Source organism: Oncorhynchus kisutch, linkage group LG6, assembly GCF_002021735.2.
Source record: "Oncorhynchus kisutch isolate 150728-3 linkage group LG6, Okis_V2, whole genome shotgun sequence".
NCBI classification, from domain to species: Eukaryota; Metazoa; Chordata; class Actinopteri; order Salmoniformes; family Salmonidae; genus Oncorhynchus; species Oncorhynchus kisutch.
In genome coordinates this window covers 16,944,543-16,962,823 of record NC_034179.2, presented here as the reverse complement: position 1 = coordinate 16,962,823, position 18,281 = coordinate 16,944,543, and the positions used below count along the sequence as shown (strand labels likewise).

General features: G+C 45.9%; 2 protein-coding genes across 5 annotated transcripts; one reads left to right on the top strand and one right to left on the bottom strand.

Annotated features, from left to right (window-relative positions):
* Positions 1 to 157: 157 nt before the first annotated feature.
* LOC109892416 (E3 ubiquitin-protein ligase TRIM23) lies at positions 158 to 9,370 on the bottom strand. Of its 2 annotated transcripts, none has more exons than XM_020484929.2 (11): positions 9,003 to 9,370; positions 8,045 to 8,207; positions 7,731 to 7,852; positions 6,918 to 7,196; positions 6,265 to 6,447; positions 5,759 to 5,974; positions 5,440 to 5,574; positions 5,208 to 5,337; positions 5,019 to 5,129; positions 4,243 to 4,367; positions 158 to 2,092 (listed from the first exon to the last, which is right to left on the bottom strand). In XM_020484929.2, exons 1-11 carry the CDS (start codon positions 9,096 to 9,098, stop codon positions 1,913 to 1,915), a joined length of 1,740 nt encoding a protein of 579 aa, XP_020340518.1. In that variant the 5' UTR covers positions 9,099 to 9,370; the 3' UTR covers positions 158 to 1,912. The 2 variants fall into 2 exon arrangements, with proteins under 2 accessions (XP_020340518.1, XP_020340517.1); XM_020484928.2 differs by having other exon boundaries at positions 5,208 to 5,361; positions 9,003 to 9,132.
* Positions 9,371 to 9,440: 70 nt separating this feature from the next.
* Positions 9,441 to 14,563, top strand: mzt2b (mitotic spindle organizing protein 2B). Of its 3 annotated transcripts, none has more exons than XM_031826301.1 (5): positions 9,466 to 9,589; positions 9,957 to 10,169; positions 10,559 to 10,725; positions 11,797 to 11,940; positions 13,315 to 14,563. In XM_031826301.1, exons 2-5 carry the CDS (start codon positions 9,976 to 9,978, stop codon positions 13,470 to 13,472), a joined length of 663 nt encoding a protein of 220 aa, XP_031682161.1. In that variant the 5' UTR covers positions 9,466 to 9,589; positions 9,957 to 9,975; the 3' UTR covers positions 13,473 to 14,563. The 3 variants fall into 3 exon arrangements, with proteins under 3 accessions (XP_020340520.1, XP_031682161.1, XP_020340519.1); XM_020484930.2 differs by having other exon boundaries at positions 11,794 to 11,940; XM_020484931.2 differs by lacking the exon at positions 11,797 to 11,940 and having other exon boundaries at positions 9,441 to 9,589.
* The last annotated feature ends 3,718 nt before the right edge of the window (positions 14,564 to 18,281 follow it).

Genomic DNA, 18,281 nt, shown 5'->3' with positions numbered 1-18,281 from the left:
GTTCGAATCCAGGCTGTATCACATCCGGACGTGATTGGGAGTCCCATAGGGTGGCGCACAGTTGGCCCAGCGTCATCCGGGTTTGGCCATCCATTGTAAATAAGAATTTGTTCTTAACTGACTTGCCTAGTTAAGGTTACATTTTAAAAAAGCAACATCCAGACAGTTTATTTAATAGCGTCACATTAATTATGATTTACAAAAGCCATGATCAAATCCACGAGTAACGTGTGGATGTGCACTGTGCTTCTAAATGTTTCAAAAACTCCTGTCAGAATCTGAGATGCTTTAACAGAGGGCTCTTCACACATGCATTTTATTTCTACATAGAATTTGTAACATTACATAGCAATGAGGAAAGTGAATTCAAACCAAAGGATGGTTCCTCCATACAATAACAGGAGTTGAAAGGTGTTTGGTTAATGTTTCGACTAGGTTTCACATCTACATGTGGGTAACATTAATGTAGAATGTAACAATCAGCACTCTAGACAGATGGGCTAAAACAGAAAACCATCACAGGTTGTGATGAAAGAATTCAAACAAGGGGTCCTGGTTTCAAAAGAAGCCAGTATCACACTCTGTAGGGCACAACATTCTGGAACGTTCAGAAATATAGTGTGTAGATCATCCTCTGTCAATTAGATGAAGGAATCATGTCTAGTCTATACATCTGCAACATGAGTCAATCGTTGCACCCTCATGAGCACAACCCAGATGTATTGAAGCGGCAGAAAAGTGCATCCAATGAATTCTGCATGCAAGACACTCCACAAAACAGGTGGGAGAAAGATTTCATATAACACTTTAGATATTTCCCACCACAGCTACTACAATATCCCCTACCCACTCAACATAAATAGCTTTTTGACTCAACTGCACTATTTAACCAATGTCAATAATAGCTGAAATCAGCCCACTACCTGTATCATTTCAAGACCTGATGCTGCATTACATGAAATCATCACAAGTCAAGTGCATTGGTACCAATGAAGAAAATCTACTACATGGAGTTTCGCCATGAACTGAATCTCATCTGATCTGCATTGAGGCAGTATGGGAATGTGTAGTCTTATAAGCAGGTTAGTTTAGTAAGCTTGAGGGAATCCCTATAACCTGACCCTGTTAGCATACCCAGGATAGAGCAAAGTACAAAGGGCCCTGTTAGCATACCCAGGATAGAGCAAAGTACAAAGGGCCCTGTTAGCATACCCAGGATAGAGCAAAGTACAAAGGGCCCTGTTAGCATACCCAGGATAGAGCAAAGTACAAAGCATTACGACTAATGATGGATTCACTGGCTGTGGGTAAGAAGCTTATCTGCAGGTTAGGGGTGAGAAGGGTAGAACAGCTATAGGATGTAGGGCTAAGGCCTTAGACTAGGGCCTTAGTATGGGGTGAAATGTAGGGCTAGGGCCTTGGTATGGGGTGAAAGACTAGGGCCTTGGTATGGGGTGAAAGACTAGGGCCTTGGTATGGGGTGAAATTTAGGGCTAGGGCCTTAGTATGGGGTGAAAGGTATGGGATGTAGGGCTAGGGCCTTAGTATGGGGTGAAAGGTATGGGATGTAGGGCTAGGGCCTTAGTATGGGGTGAAAGGTATGGGATGTAGGGTAGAACTGAAAGGTATGGGATGAGACTTTGGTAGGACTGGTCTTTAGGGTATGGGTTGGACTGGGTCTACCATAAGCCAATCATCAGGTAAAAGGTTTAGGTAGATGTGACTGGTGCAGGTCTATGGTGGACAGGTCTTTATGGTGTGGATGGTTTAAGAAGATCGTTCTGGGATCTATGGTAAGGGGTTTTACTTGGTAACAGAAGTCAGTCATCAGGGGAGGTCTAGGCCACGTCCAGTACACCTGCAGCAAGGGGAGGTCTAGGTCACGTCCAGTACACCTGCAGCAAGGGGAGGTCTAGGCCACGTCCAGTACACCTGCAGCCACCAGCTGTCGGGACAGCCAGTCCAGGCCCTCGTGGAGCCCCATGCCACTGCGGGCGTCACATCCCTGGATGTGCCAGCTCCTCCCACAGCACAGCTTATGGAGACTCAGCAGCTCCGTCATCTCCTCCACCGACACAGCCCCAGGGACATCCTGCAGGTGAGGATAAACGAGTCAATGGTCACGTCAGCCAATCAACATTTGAGTCATTTAACAGACACTCTTATCCAGAGCTACTTACAGGTGGCATACAGGAACTCAAATCCTTCTGTTCACCTGATTTAGAATTCCTCACAATCAAATGTAGACCGCATTATCTACCAAGAGAATTCTCTTCGATTATAATCACAGCCGTATATATCCCCCCCCAAGCAGACACATCGATGGCTCTGAACGAACTTCATTTGACTCTTTGCAAACTGGAATCCATTTATCCGGAGGCTGCATTCATTGTAGCTGGGGATTTTAACAAGGCTAATCTGAAAACAAGACTCCCTAAATTTTATCAGCATATCGACTGCGCAACCAGGGGTGGAAAAACCTTGGATCATTGTTACTCTAACTTCCGCAACGCATATAAGGCCCTGCCCTGCCCTCCTTTCGGAAAAGCTGACCACGAATCCATTTTGTTGATCCCTGCCTACAGACAGAAACTAAAACAAGAGGCTCCCACGCCGAGGTCTGTCCAACGCTGGTCCGACCAAGCTGACTCCACACTCCAAGACTGCTTCCATCACGTGGACTGGGATATGTTTCGTATTGCGTCAGATAACAATATTGACGAATACGCTGATTCGGTGTGCGAGTTCATTAGAACGTGCGTTGAAGATGTCGTTCCCATAACAACGATTAAAACATTCCCTAACCAGAAACCGTGGATTGATGGCAGCATTCGCGTGAAACTGAAAGCGCGAACCACTGCTTTTAATCAGGGCAAGGTGTCTGGTAACATGACCGAATACAAACAGTGCAGCTATTCCCTCCGCAAGGCTATCAAACAAGCTAAGCGTCAGTACAGAGACAAAGTAGAATCTCAATTCAACGGCTCAGACACAAGAGGCATGTGGCAGGGTCTACAGTCAATCATGGACTACAAGAAGAAATCCAGCCCAGTCACGGACCAGGATGTCTTGCTCCCAGGCAGACTAAATAACTTTTTTGCCCGCTTTGAGGACAATACAGTGCCACTGACACGGCCTGCAACCACACTGCCCTAACCCATCTGGACAAGAGGAATACCTATGTGAGAACGCTGTTCATTGACTACAGCTCGGCATTCAACACCATAGTACCCTCCAAGCTCGTCATCAAGCTCGAGACCCTGGGTCTCGACCCCGCCCTGTGCAACTGGGTACTGGACTTCCTGACGGGCCGCCCCCAGGTGGTGAGTGTAGGCAACAACATCTCCACCCCGCTGATCCTCAACACTGGGGCCCCACAAGGGTGCTTTCTGAGCCCTCTCCTGTACTCCCTGTTCACCCACAACTGCGTGGCCACGCACGCCTCCAACTCAATCATCAAGTTTGCGGACGACACAACAGTGGTAGGCTTGATTACCAACAACGACGAGACGGCCTACAGGGAGGAGGTGAGGGCCCTCGGAGTGTGGTGTCAGGAAAATAACCTCACACTCAACGTCAACAAAACTAAGGAGATGATTGTGGACTTCAGGAAACAGCAGAGGGAACACCCTCCTATCCACATCGATGGAACAGTAGTGGAGAGGGTAGCAAGTTTTAAGTTCCTCGGCATACACATCACAGACAAACTGAATTGGTCCACTCACACAGACAGCATCGTGAAGAAGGCGCAGCAGCGCCTCTTCAACCTCAGGAGGCTGAAGAAATTCGGCTTGTCACCAAAAGCACTCACAAACTTCTACAGTTAGATTACTTGTTGGTTATTACTGCATTGTCGGAACTAGAAGCACAAGCATTTCGCTACACTCGCATTAACATCTGCTAACCATGTGTATGTGACAAATCAAATTTGATTTGAGCAGTTAGGGGCGGCAGGTAGCCTAGTGGTTAGAGCGTTGGACTGGTAACCAAAAGGTTGCAAGATCGAATCCCCGAGCTGACAAGGTAAAAATCTGTCGTTCTGCCCACCCACTGTTCCTAGGCCGTCATTTAAAATAAGAATTTGTTCTTAACTGACTTGCCTAGTTAAATAAAGGTATAAAAGTGCCTTGCTCAGACACAGATTTTTCACCTAGTAGTCTCGGACACTAACCCCCTGGGCTAATTAATCAATGTGCGTGTGTATACCTGTTTCTTGGACCAAGGGGTCGTGTGTGTGCGTACCTGTTTGTTGGCGAAGATGAGCAGCAGGGCGTCTCTCAGCTCCTTCTCTGTCAGAAGTTTGGCCAGTTCACTGTGGGCCTCCATCAGCCTATCCCTGTGACAGCTGTCAATCACAAACACCACCGCTGAAGAGCGAAAGGAGACAGAAAAAATAAGTCTCTTCACCCAAATCATCCTTATAACACTTTACAATTCTCTTTTCAAAATCAGTACATTTGTCATAGTTATTGATATACAATGAGTGTACAAAACATTAGGAACACCTGCTCTTTCCATGAGAGATTGACCAGGTGAATCCAGGTGAAAGCTGTGATCGATTACCGGTGTCACCTTTTAAATCCACTTCAACCAGTCTAGATGAAGGGGAGGAGACATGTTAAAGAAGGATTTTTAAGCCTTGAGAGAATTGAGACATGGATTGTTTGTATGTGTCATTCAGAGGGTGAATGGACAAGACAAAAAATTGGAAGTGCCTTTGAATGTGGTAAGAACCGCAACGCTGCTGGGTTTTTCACACTCAACGGTTTCCCATGTGTATCAATAGTCTGTCACCCAAAGGACACCCAGCCAACTTGAAACAACTGTGGGAAGCATCGTAGTCAACCTGGGCCAGCATCCCTGTGGAACAGTTGACACCTTGTAGAGTCCATGCCCCGACGAATTGAGGCTGTTCTGAGTTCTGAGGGCAACTCAATAGTAGGAAGGTGTTCCTAATGTTTAGTATACAGTACATGTTAGGGAAGCAGGTAATATGAAAGAAAGAGGTAAACAGATACCTTGTGTGTTCAGGTAATAGTGCTTCCATAGAGGCCGTAGCTTATGTTTCCCACCAACGTCCCAGATGGTGAACTTGAGATTCTTATACTCCACTGTCTCCACATTAAAACCTACAGATGACAAGGAGGAGTGGCTAGTGGCTATTCAATTCAGGTACATTTTAATGACTGACACTGTTGTGGGTTTACCTATGGTAGGGATGGGCTGCATAAACTCGTCCTGTTTCAGCTTGAAGAGGATGGTGGTTTTCCCTGCACTATCCAGTCCCAGGGTCACCACCCGGATCTCCATCTTAGGTCCGATGTGGACCCGGTTGTCCTGGAACAGAGAAAACAATGTAGTCTAAATGAAGTTACTAATTGTTTTTCAATGGAGTGTATGACGTTCTGTAGTCCTACAGAGTAGAGCAGAGTGCTGTACCTTGGTGAAGGTGACGGGGATACCGGCGTCAAGCTGGATGTGGTCGGCCAGCTCAGTGAACTGCTGCTGCTGTTTCTGCAGAGTCTCCAACAGTCTGTTGATCTCCTGCTTGGCCAGGACCACTCTGCAGTCATCCTACAGAGAGACAGGGAAGACATCAGTCATACTTAGTATCTGATTTCAGACCATACAAAAGTCCTTAGGAAGACCTTAGTGGTTCTTATTGAAAAAGAGGGCACCATCCAGTGCAAGCAGAGATGACATTCCTATAGTGTGCTCTAGAGATGTTATCTCCACCAGTGGCCCATTTGGCTCCTACCTGCTGCAGTGTCTTCTCGCAGTGCAGGCAGGCTGTGGAGACCTGGGACAGTAGGATGGTCATGTCTTCCTGCTGTTGCCGGAGCCAAATGAGCCTTTCCCTGACATGTGCGTCCACTACACTGAGCGCCATCTCCTCCTGTCTGCACAGCGTCTCGTGGAGGTCGGCGAAGTAGGCCCGTACGCAGGACCGCGCGCTCTCTGCCGTGCCTGGGACCTGGGGAATACACACAGACGACAGTCCATCAGGAATATGCAGATTACACACCGCATCATGAAATATACACTATGATAAACCATAAGCAATGTTATGACTTTTTGGAAGGAAATACAATGATGTTTCCCAGGACTTTGAGATGTAGCTACCGTAATTTGTAAATACAGTAACTGCTTCATAACGATTATACCTCAATTACATTTGAATAGCCTATCTATCCACTTTGAAATCTAAAGTCAATCTGTTGTTTAGTATGCAAAAAGTTGTTATCCACAGCCAGCTGTTCTTACATGCTCGGTGTGTGCCATGCCGATGCCATCCTCCACTATCCGTTCTCCTCCCTCAATCTGCTGTACGATCCCAACCAGCTTCCTGGAATATTCCGACACCTCCTCTGTGAACGTCCGGATACAGTGGGCCATGTCCAGGATAGACGCACGGATCAGATTGGCTTCTGCCTCCAGAACTGCATGCTACAGGAAGGAAGCAATCAGCAAGGAGAAATGAACACAATCCTCATTGCTATCGTGGCAAGGAAACAAAACACGAAGCGTATGAAACTTCTTTATGAAAACACTAATGTTGAAAACAAACATAATTATGTTGTCATCCAGAGTCACGTTTATTTATTTAGCTACAGTATAGCACACAATATTTTACATCCAGCAGGTTTTTAAAGGACCAAAGAGTTTGGTCTGCTTTCTATTTTTGCCATGGACAAAATATTGCGATACTGGGATCGTCACAGCTCTAAATCACACCAGCTGAACTACCAACCAGTACAACGACAAGTGACCATTCATTTAGCTATTCTGATTTGCTTGTTGTCTCTAGTGCTGCTAGGAACGATGCTTCAGTGATTGGCCTGTCAGTCAGTCAATAAATAAATACAGCAACCAGTGAGGCTACTCCCAGCTGACTCGTCCTCCTCCGCCTTCCGTACCTTGTGTCCCTGGTGCTTGCCGTACTCTTTGCACACGCAGCACATGAGCGGCCCAGGCTGGCAGAGCTCCTCCTGACAGACGAACTCGATGGCGTGGACCTGGTGCTGCGGGCATAGTGTCTTCTCGTGGGGCTTGTCTGCCAGGGGTACCTGCCGGTGCTTGGCCAGGGTGCGGGTGGAGTGGGTGAGCTGGGAGCAGTCGGCACACAGGTGGGTGGCACACACCGTGCAGTACATAGACGCCGTGTGGCTCTCGTCCTCGTCACAGCGGATTATTGACTGGAGGGGAGAACATACGATAGTGTTACATTTCATGTGTCGTTGTCATTAAGTAAGTGTCCCTGAGAATTGGATGGATGTTAAAGAACTAGGCAGATAAGAATCAGAAAATACGGTTATACAGTTATATATATATATATATATATATATATATATACAAAAAAATCCCATATAGCTTTAACCTATCCTTTCTGTGTTTTCAGATAATTGCAGATGAAAGATGGGAACCCAGGGTGGGGGTAACTACTGCCTACCTCAAGATGGGAACCCAGGGTGGGGGTAACTACTGCCTACCTCAAGATGGGAACCCAGGGTGGGGGTAACTACTGCCTACCTCAAGATGGGAACCCAGGGTGGGGGTAACTACTGCCTACCTCAAGATGGGAACCCAGGGTGGGGGTAACTACTGCCTACCTCCAGATGGGGACCCAGGGTGGGGGTAACTACTGCCTACCTCCAGATGGGGGCCCAGGGTGGGGGTAACTACTGCCTACCTCCAGATGGGGACCCAGGGTGGGGGTAACTACTGCCTACCTCTCCCATGCCTGTTAGGGCGTCCTCTGCCATGCTCAACTGGCTGGACGCTCCATTCTGCAGCCTCTCCAGAAGCTCCAGCAGGGCAAAGTTCTTCTTCAGACCCCACACACCAGAGTCCCCTGGGAGACACAGTCAATAAAAAGCATTCATTCATCATCAAATCATTCACACATTTCCCAGAGGCGATGGACTAAAAGCTTACAAGTAAACAAGTGAGACATTAGACCTTATATTGTGATGGATGTTACATCACGCCCACTGACACAGGAACACAAAAGGCCTGTATAGAAACTAAATCCTACGGAACTCACCCAGCTCTGTGACCTGTCTGTCGAAGGGGCAGCGGATGGCTCTACCATGCAGGGGCAGCCGGGTCAGACAGTCATGACAGACTGTGTGACCACAGAGCAGCAGCCGGGGGACCTTGTCCCCCTGGAGAGAGAAGACATCTTCACACACCCCACACTCCAACACCTGAGGACAACAACACACATACAGGTCGCTCAACCACACACATAGGTTGAGTTTACTTAGATGGACCCCTTGTCATTGCATATCAATTCAAAATTGACTTATTTCTGCATGGACTGAGATGGTGTCTGTGTCATGTTTCCTGGAGGCAAATTCATCTGGCTTCTCATGGAACTCATTTGGTTAGTGTAGTGTTGACGAAAAGTCACACAGCGAACTACACATGGTGGTTTGTTATTAAAGTGCGTAGCTAGCTAGTGCGACAACACTAGCCTGCCTGCGAAATCTCCATTTCATTGAAGTTGTCATGCAAAACCGCACAATTGTATGAAGGTGTTAAATTTGTTTTGAGGGTGATTCCTGAATCAACTGCACCCAGCTAGTGACTTTTCAGATGGCACACAATGTTCTACACAAAGAAGTAGTAAGTTAACAAATGTTAGACTGTGTATTAGCTATAGCTAGCGGATTAGCGCCTTAACGTTAGCATGCTATGCTGCTAATGAGAGGTGGAGTTAGCTGATGCAGTTGCATGGTTGATACAAAAAGCTGTGATCATGGCACTTAACCCAGATGGTGATTCTGTCTGTAATCTTGTAGATTGCATGTCTATTGTCTACGCAGACACACACAAAAATTCAGGCCGATCGTTTGACAATGGGTTTACGGCCCGGCCGCAAAACAGCAGAATAGAGAGTTCCCCCGATCCGAGCGCCCTGGTCGGTAATTTGAGCAAACGGCGTATCGCCTTCAAACGTTGTTTATATGTTTATTTAGACGTGCAAGTATTCAACCAACCTTCACGGTGCTGCTTGTGGCCCCCCTGACGTGCCGAACACAGACATCCATCGTTGCTGCGGTCCCCTGCTTGTTTACACCCACAGCAGCGGCCATCCTAGACCTAGGACTAAACCATTTACACAGTTAGTGTGGATTCGAAAATGCATATGCCGAATATCTGTAGGCCACAAATTTAATTTGACAAAATAGAACTATAAAATGTAACTTTGGTGCTTATTTTGTAAAATAGAAAATACGTTTCAGTTATATATATATATATATATATATATATATATACAAAAAATGTAAGCTACAATGAAACTGGCCGCTATCCATGACCCCTTATATGGACATGGAAGAGTCCGTTAGCTGTTCGTGTCGGTTCTGAGGTTTTTAGATTTTAACGCCCTCTTGCGTTTTTCTGCAACACTTCAATTCAATTCACTTACGCACTTTCCTTTTCTTTTTTTTAAAACTGTGACGTATTTATTCCGCGCCTATGTTTTGAACGACACGAATGACAACCGTCAGGGCAAACAGCCTGATCATTCCCCCTAAATAAGTACCACACTAATTCAATAACCTCGCCCCCACTTAGTGCTGAGGTAAGAGGCTTTTCATGTGCAATAATGTTATCAGAGTTGAGGTATTGGCAAGCGGACGCCGCGCATTCCCACGAGTGGATGCACGGCGCGGTATAGGGCTAAGTTAGTTAGATAGCGACGTTAGCTACGTTTCGTAGCCACATTCACAATTCTTGCCAAACGAACATAGATTGCAAGCTAGCTGACGAAGTTGCTAAAATTACATTGAAATGTTGTATGGTACTAGAGACGTACATACCACCAATGAGTGGACTCATCAAAAAATATAAACAATGGAGAAAATGCATTACATTTTTGTTGTTGTTGTTGATTGAATTGCTAATAAGATGCCTTCATACTGATCTCCTCCCTCTCTCTTGGCCCCCAGGTGACTGAAGTGACCCGTCATGTCTCACTCTCAGCAGCAGTCTGCCCCCGGGCCCCTTCCCACGGCCCCAGACTCCCCTGCCATGGGCGTGACGGTCAGCGGCAACGTCACCAAGTATGCCATGAAGAAGAAGAAGATCCTCAACGCCGAGGAGAGTGAGCTATTTGAGTTGACGCAGGCCGCAGGCATCGCCATGGACCAGGAGGTCTTCAAGTACGTCTGAGAGGGGGTATCTCAATAGTCTAACTTGGCTTCCTTTCCTCATCAATCCTCTCCTTTTCCTCTGATGTGAACACACAATCCCCTGTGTTATTCTAAGCTGGTATTTTTAACCCATCTTATACGACAGACCTAGACTCGGACTAATGCATTGATCAGGCCAGTACACTGACTGATTTTGTGTGTGTGTGTGTGTGTGTGAGTGAGAGAGCGTGTGTGTGTGAGAGAGAGCGTGTGTGTGTGTGAGAGAGAGCGTGTGTGTGTGTGAGAGAGAGTGTGTGTGTGAGAGTGTGTGTGTGTGTGAGAGAGCGTGTGTGAGTGTGTGTGTGTGTGAGAGAGCGTGTACACTGTATTCTTAGTTTAATACTTGTCCTCTCCTGTAGGATTATTGTGGACCTGTTGAAGATGAACGTGGCTCCACTGGCTGTGTTCCAGACCCTGAAGGCAATGTGTGCTGGCCAGAGGATAGCTGACACCTCCATGGGAGACTCCTCCACCGCCTCCTACCCCAACACCACCACTACCACCACAGCCCCTACAGAACCCAGAGGTCAGTAGGGTCTGGATCAGGTGGTGAGAGAGCTAAAGAGGGGTTGTGGTTTTCTGTTCCGCAAAACAATACTGCTTTCTCATTGGTAGCCCAGCCAGACTATATAGCTCATTGTTTCCTCTACATAACAGTACATGTCTCTCGGGTAGGGACAGACAGGGAAGAGCGTTAATGTTTCTATAGCCTCAGAAGTTATGTTAGAAATCCTTGGGAATCTCCCTTTATGAAGATGATTAAAAAAGGGTGGAATGTGGTGGAGTCAAGATAGAAACTAGTGTTACGTTTTCCACTTATCAAACCAATTAAATATTTAGCGTGGATGGTGCTCCAAACAGAAGTTGTGTTTCTGAAAAATTTTCAGACTTGCAACCTAGATTCAAAACTAACGTTGTATAGCTTACTAAAACGTTGTCTGACGAAGTAGGAAAAGCGAGACACAGCGAAATACCTCTCCTGAGGGGAAATGTCATTTCTACTCAAAGCCAATCACATGTGAGCGTTGAATGCCAGCGCTCCCATTGTAATGCAAAAACCAATACTAAAGTTCTCCAGACTTCCGCTAGTTTAGTCAACAAGATTTGGAAGGAGAGCCACGGGAGACTTTACCGTACCATAACCATACCTGTGTGTCTTTCTGTCGGGTAAGGACAGATAATTATTGTTTTTATTATTTAGGTGGAATAGAAAATATAAATATCTTTCTGTTGCTTTGCAGCCTTCTGCTTAAACCCTTGTATCCTGCTCAGACAGGATATTCCCCCCTTTCACTTCCCCAGAGTCTCTACACCTAATCTTCCAATGTCTCCTAATCCCCTCACTAGCTAACACATTGCTGCTATTGTCTTCTCCACTTCACTCCACTGTGGCCATGGCCAGCCAGATGAATATAAATGAATGGAGAAGAGAATAGGATACATTGGCCTCCAGTCAAAAACTAACTTTACAATGTTACCTGTATATTTCAGTTTGCACTCTAACTCCTCTCCAATTCTTCTCTATGTGTGTTTCTGTGTACTTGTGGTGTGTATGCACAAACACTCTATGTGCGTATCTATCTCGCTGCTGAAGAAGAGGACTCTGTTGTGTCTGGCACTAAAAGCTTTAAGCCCCCTGCACCTCCCCTCACCTCCTCCACCACCTCCTCCTCTGCTGGCCCCAGGCCCACCAGGGTCAACTCTAAGATGGTCTACGACACCTCCTCTCCTCACTCTCAAGGTCCCCTTTTCACTCACTCATTTTCTTCCCTCTATCCCTCCATCTCTCTCCAGAAACTCTTGAACCTCTGTTTTTTTGCCCGTCTGGCTCCAGTACTTCAATGTCTTCACCTTGTGCACTGAGTTTACTTGTAGAGTGTGTAGGAGCTTCACAGTGTGTGTGCGTGTGGACTCAGGTATACTCAGTGTATTAGGTACACCGTCCTGTTCATGAAAATGGGTTGCTCCTACAGACAGGGAGTCACGTGGCCGTGGCTTGCTATATAAAGTTACTGTTCGATTGAATGTTAAAATGGCTAAAACGAGTGACCTCAGCGACTTTGAGCGTGGCATGATCGTCAGTGCCAGACACACCGTTTCAAGTATCACACACAACAGTCTAGGGTTTACCGAGAATAGTGCAACAAACAAAAAACATCCAATCAGCAGCAGTCCTGTGGGTGAAAACAGCTTGTTAATGAGAAGTCGAAGGAGAATGTCAAGAGTTGTGCAAGTTAACAGGTGGGCCACAAACAGGAAAATAACAGAGCAGTACAACAGTGGTGTGCAGAACGGTATCTTGGAACACAAAACATGTCTGTCCTTTCATAGCAGCAGACGACCACACTGGGTTCCACTCCTATCAGCTAAAACAAAAAGTGGCTCCAGTGGGCATATGATCCCCAACACTGGACAATTGAGGAGTGGAAAAGCATTGCCTGGACCGATGAATCCTGGCTCCTGTTGCGTCATGCTGATGGCAGAGTAAGGATTTGGCATAAGCAACATGAGTCCATGGCCCCATCCTGCCTGGTGTCAACAGTACAGGCTGGTGGCGGTGGTGTAATGGTGTGGGGAATGTTTTCCTGGCACACGTTAGGTCCCTTGATACCAATTGAGCAACATTTCCATGGCCCAAAGAATTCTGGCTGTTTTGGAGACAAAGAGGGGTCCGACCCGGTACTAAATAGGTGTACCTAATAAACTGGACTCTGAGTGTATGTGTGTTTGTTCGTTAACCTCATCTTGCTGTTTTTGTGTTTTCTCTACTCATGTAGACTGCAGCGCTATATTTAACAAAACGTTTTTGACTGCATGGTTTTGAATTTGATACACCTGCTTGAGGGGGTGGACATTTTCCCCATAGGGAGATTTAGGAAGAGTCTAGACTGAATAAAGTGTTCCATCTTCATTGCTGTCTGTCATGCTCTCATAAGTGTCTCATTGGTCTCTCATCTGAACATGCTTATCTGCATGTTCTTATCCCACCCCAAACACAGCCAATTTGCCTTGCATGATAGCTACACACACACACACACACACACACACACACACACACACACACACACACACACACTGCAAACCATCCCTCTCACCCTTCTCTTTGTTTTTGCAGTGCGTAGTAAAACGGGTGCTGGCCACGGGGAGAAGAGCAGAGAGGGTTCCAGCCAGAGGGTGCCACGCCAGCCCAGCGCCACCAGGGGGCAGAAGACCACCAAGAGCTCTGGAAGCAGCAGCTCCTCCTCACAGGTCACCCCAACTACCACCAACTAGACCCCACAGGAAGGAGGGATGACTGATGGGGCGCCTCACAAGTCTTAAGTTGCTTCCTCTCTTCGTCTTCTTTCCTTCATCTACATTAACGGCTAATTCATCTCCTCTCCTCCTCGGTTGAATTAAGATAAATTAATATAAGACAGTTGTTTTAGTGAAGGTATGAACCTAGTCCCCCATGTTGCTTTCACCTTTCATATGCTTCCACGTCAGATCAGTAGAGGATGAACCTTGTTTCTGAAAGTCAGAATCACTCTAATGCTTACCTCTTAGTCACCAGTGCTGATTTTCAACCTGCCAAAAGGCTGGGAGATGTGCCTCTTTGGGTCCAGAATCCATTGGGATATGTTAGCGCATCATGGTTGGGTTGAGGATAAGGGTTGACAGAAACAGTTCTTAGTACCATAAAAAAATACCACTTTTGGGGACACCTTGTATAGAGGTCCTCTTTGTCTACCATGCTGAAATTCAACACAATACTGGGTCTTTTGTTGTAATTTCCTTTGGCTTAGCGGGAGTTACTAGAGTACAGCCAATTCTGTTGCCTCTCTTGTCCAACACAACGGACTGCTGTTGTATTCTGCCTGATACCCACGAGGAGAAAGTGAGTGAAGAGGCAGCTGTTAATGCTGCACATGCTTGTCCCAAAATGTTGTCAAAATCCAAATAACACTTCTACAAGCTACTGCGTGTTCTTTTCTCTGTCCACCAGTCTACTGTGTCAGGAGATGGTGAGTAAAATGTGGTGGGCTTTGTGATGTTCGGTCTACTGTGATGCTACAGCTGGGAAGAGATAGAACGAAGCACTGTACAGGTCACCTCTCTGGGACAATGCCTCATCGGATAGCATTGGTTCAAATTCAATCATTTTCGTATTCATACCACTGATATTCTAAAGTTGTCCTCTTCCTTTATTTCTCCCTGTCTGTAAATACTGAATAGATATGTTATATGCACTATATATATCTATTCTGGTTCCTGGTTCTGACAATCTCCAGTGAATCTTGTATACAGGACAAAGATTATTACTGTTTGAAATGTGTACTGTTCATCGTCTATTTGACTCCAATAAAGACTTTTCGCCAGTGCAACATTGTCTGTTCAATGAGTTGGGCCTGTAAGGTATGTGGTTACATGGTCTCTCCCTAAACGGCTGCTGTGATGTGACAATGTATTGTCTTCTCTCAGGGACAGACTCAAACATTTACTGAGATGTGTCTCTGGTTTCTTTGGCCTATAGGGGGAACTGAAGGCACATGGGGTGTGCCTGCTAGCAAGCTTACACCAAATCCCGAGTGACGCAGCGGTCTACGGCACAGCAGCTCAGTGCTAGAGGCATCACTACAGACCCTGGTTTGATCCTAGGCTGATTCACAATCGGCCGTGACTGGAAGTCCCATAGGGCGATGCACATTTGGCCCAGTGTCATCTCGGTTAGGGTTTGGCCGGGTTAGGCATTCATTGTAAATAAGAATTTGTTTTTAATTGACTTGCCTAATTAAATAAAGGTTTAAAAAATATAATCCAAAATGTAAACCCCCCTACACACACACACACACTAAGCATATTATGTAGCTCTCGGATGTATTCAATGAGATGAAACATTCAGAACATTGCACATGTTGTGGCCCAATGTGTGGCCAACACGATTCCATATTTTACATGACAATTATATTCTACGTTCTGTAGCATTTGCCTTTTATCCAACTTTACAGTGACCATTACTTTGAATCTACATTTTGTCTGTGTATAAGGAAGTAGTGTTTGTTTGTTTACACGTATTTATGTTTCAGGGACACTTGTGTGCAAGTTCTTATAAGAGTGTGTGTGTAAGACCCCTAGAGTCGATGTCTGCGCACCTGTGGAAATCTAATTATCATAATTAAAAATCCCCATAAAAATCTGTTTGTTTAAACTAGAGATAGATATCGGGTGTTAATCCATCGCATACAGTCATAAAACCTAGAGATCAAACAGGGAAATGGTTCCAATCTTTTTTCCACCATACATTTGACCCCTTAGGGGATTTAAGAAACATTTCAAATAAGGGCTGTGTTTCGTGTAGGCTTACAAGGTGACTTTTATCAATATATTCGCATACTAATTAGCTGATAATGTGGCTATCATAAAGGACTACAAATGCCATGATGATCTGGACCAGACTGACGAATTGAGGCAAAGGTAAGAATCTCTGGATTAACTATCTAATGTTAGCTAAATGTAGAAATTAATCAATCGGCTACATTCTGTGAACTGTCTTGTGCAAGTTTTATATTGCCACAATAACTGTTATCAAAGGTGTCAGCTAGAGATGACGTGCAGGAGTTTGCAGGAATTTCTAGTTTTGCATGATGTCTACTTTATTTACATGGTTATGAGAATGCCATGCCAGGCTGAGACTGTACGAAACACAGACCTTATTTTAAGTGTTTCTAAAAATCCCCTATTGGAAAAATGAATTGTGGAAAAACTATTGGAACCATTTCCTTGTTTGACCGCTAGGTTTTATGGGTATTATGGCATCTCCACTGTGTGGCTCTTTGGCATGTCTCAGATCTATGCAACGTACAGAATAATAGGAAATGCTCTGAGATGTTGCAGCATCTGTAGGTTAAAACGGTTAATTGAAATATATATGGAAGTAGTTTAGTGCTCCATGTATTTAACAAATACTTTTTTTTGATGTATTTTTTTTATTTTTAAAATTCCAAATCAAATACCCCCCCCACCAGGCTTAGACTCTTAATGTGTCTTCTTCATAGGTTGAAACGATTTCCCCGCCCCAGCCAGCAATGACGAGGGGGAGTAGGATAGGGGTACATCCATCAGGATGTGATGAAGGGAGGGGGGTTAGGGCCTGGGAACCAACAAGAGGCTGGTGCAGAGGAGGCTTGTGGGAGGAGCTGTAGGAGGAGGGGCTCATTGTAATGGCTGGAATGGAATATTTGGAAAGTTATCAAACACATCAGACATATGGAAACCACATGTTTGACTCATTTCCATCTATTCCATTCCACCCATTACAATGAGCCTGTCCTCATGTAGCTCCTCCCACCAGCCTCCACTAGAATGGGGATGGGTGGGATGGAAAGTTGGGGGGGAACAAGCAGGTGATTTATTGCAGTTCCACGAGGGCTCCTCCTCTACTCTGCTCTCTCCCACAACAGCAAGGAAATAAATGACAAAAGAACCAGTGTTCTTTTTTTTTGCACAGCGCACATGGTAAACAAGGGATGTTTTGGTGAAAAGAAGTGGAAAATTATTTGAGGTGTTTCTTGCCACGCAGCAGCAGGTCAGTCGCTGAGCCCCCGGCCTGTGTGTGTTTATATACAGCACTGTTTGTGTTGGTGCTCCTATAGTATCAGCTGCTTCCTTCTCTTCTTGCTCCCTCCCTCTCTCTCTCTCTCTCTCTCTCTCTCTCTCTCTCTCGCTCTCTCTCTCTCCCTCTCTTCCCTAGTTCTCTCTTGCTCTCTCACTCTTTCTCTCCCTGACTCTCTCCGAGAGATGGAGTGATACAGGCCTCTGTTCTGGGCGGAGGAGAGGAGAAGCTCAGGGGAGTAAACAGGAGTGAAGGAGGAATAAATAAAGGGGACGGAGGGATGCTGGTAATGACCCAGCGGTGGGTGAGGACCACGTCCACCGCTGTGGTGTGTGTGTGTGCAGACAGCGGCTTGCTCCAGACTCCCACAGGGGGGAGGTGTGCGTCTGCGTGTGTGCGGAGCCGGTCTCCTCTCGCATTACCCCTTACATTAAAACCAGTCGGGGGGAAAATTACTGCAGACCTAAGCCACCCTGAGTCCACCTGGGCCCACCAGAGAGAAGGATGCAGCCGGAGGAGGGGATGAAGGGGTGAAAGAGAGGGAGGAGGATAAGGCTGGTGCCCCACTAGGAGTGGGATGGAATAGCCTCTAGATGTTGATCTAAAGTCAAGTTTCTGGTTTTCCCTGTAATGGTTCAGGTTAGGGTAAGCTGATCCAAGACCTGTACCTTAGGGACAAATTTTACCCTGAGTAGGTGGAAGAGAAGTAGGTTCCGTCCACAAACTACCCCCTAGCCCCTACCCCCTAGGCACTAGTGTTGATCTGAAATGATTGTCTAGGTCGTAGTAATAAAGGAAAAGGTTGAGCTTTTATTATTGCTTACCCAAATGTCTTCTTCCTACCATTGAGTATGGGTTGGGGGTTGGGGGACTCCATTCCTTGTATCAAACAGAGGTTTGAGAAAGCCAGAGCCAATGTAGTACAAGAGGAGATGTTTTGTTATCAGTACTATTTACACTGAAACAATACCCCCCATTCTCCTTCAGCTGCTCGAATGCACGCACGCACACACACACACACACACACACACACACACACACACACACACACACACACACACACACACACACACGCACACACACACACACACACACACACACACACACACACACACACACACACACACACACACACTCTCTCTCTTTCTCGTTCTCTTTCTCTCTCATTTACATTGTGGAGATATACCTCAATAAATGTGGACACTGTACTCCTCGTTTTGATCCCATACAGAGACCAACGATATTATTATTTCAATAATAGGATAGAAATAATAACTCATAGGCAACAGATAGTATCCATGACATTGTTTAAAATCCAAATGCTGTGTATGCAGTTGATATTTTCTTTGTCGCTTGCCCAGACAGTGTACTTGTCATTTTGTGGCTAATTTGTCATCCTTCATTTTGGATGTGTGTGTGTGTGTGTGTGTGTGTGTGTGTGTGTTGTCTGTGTGTGACTGTGTGTGTCCCTGCATGCCTAAATATTCGTC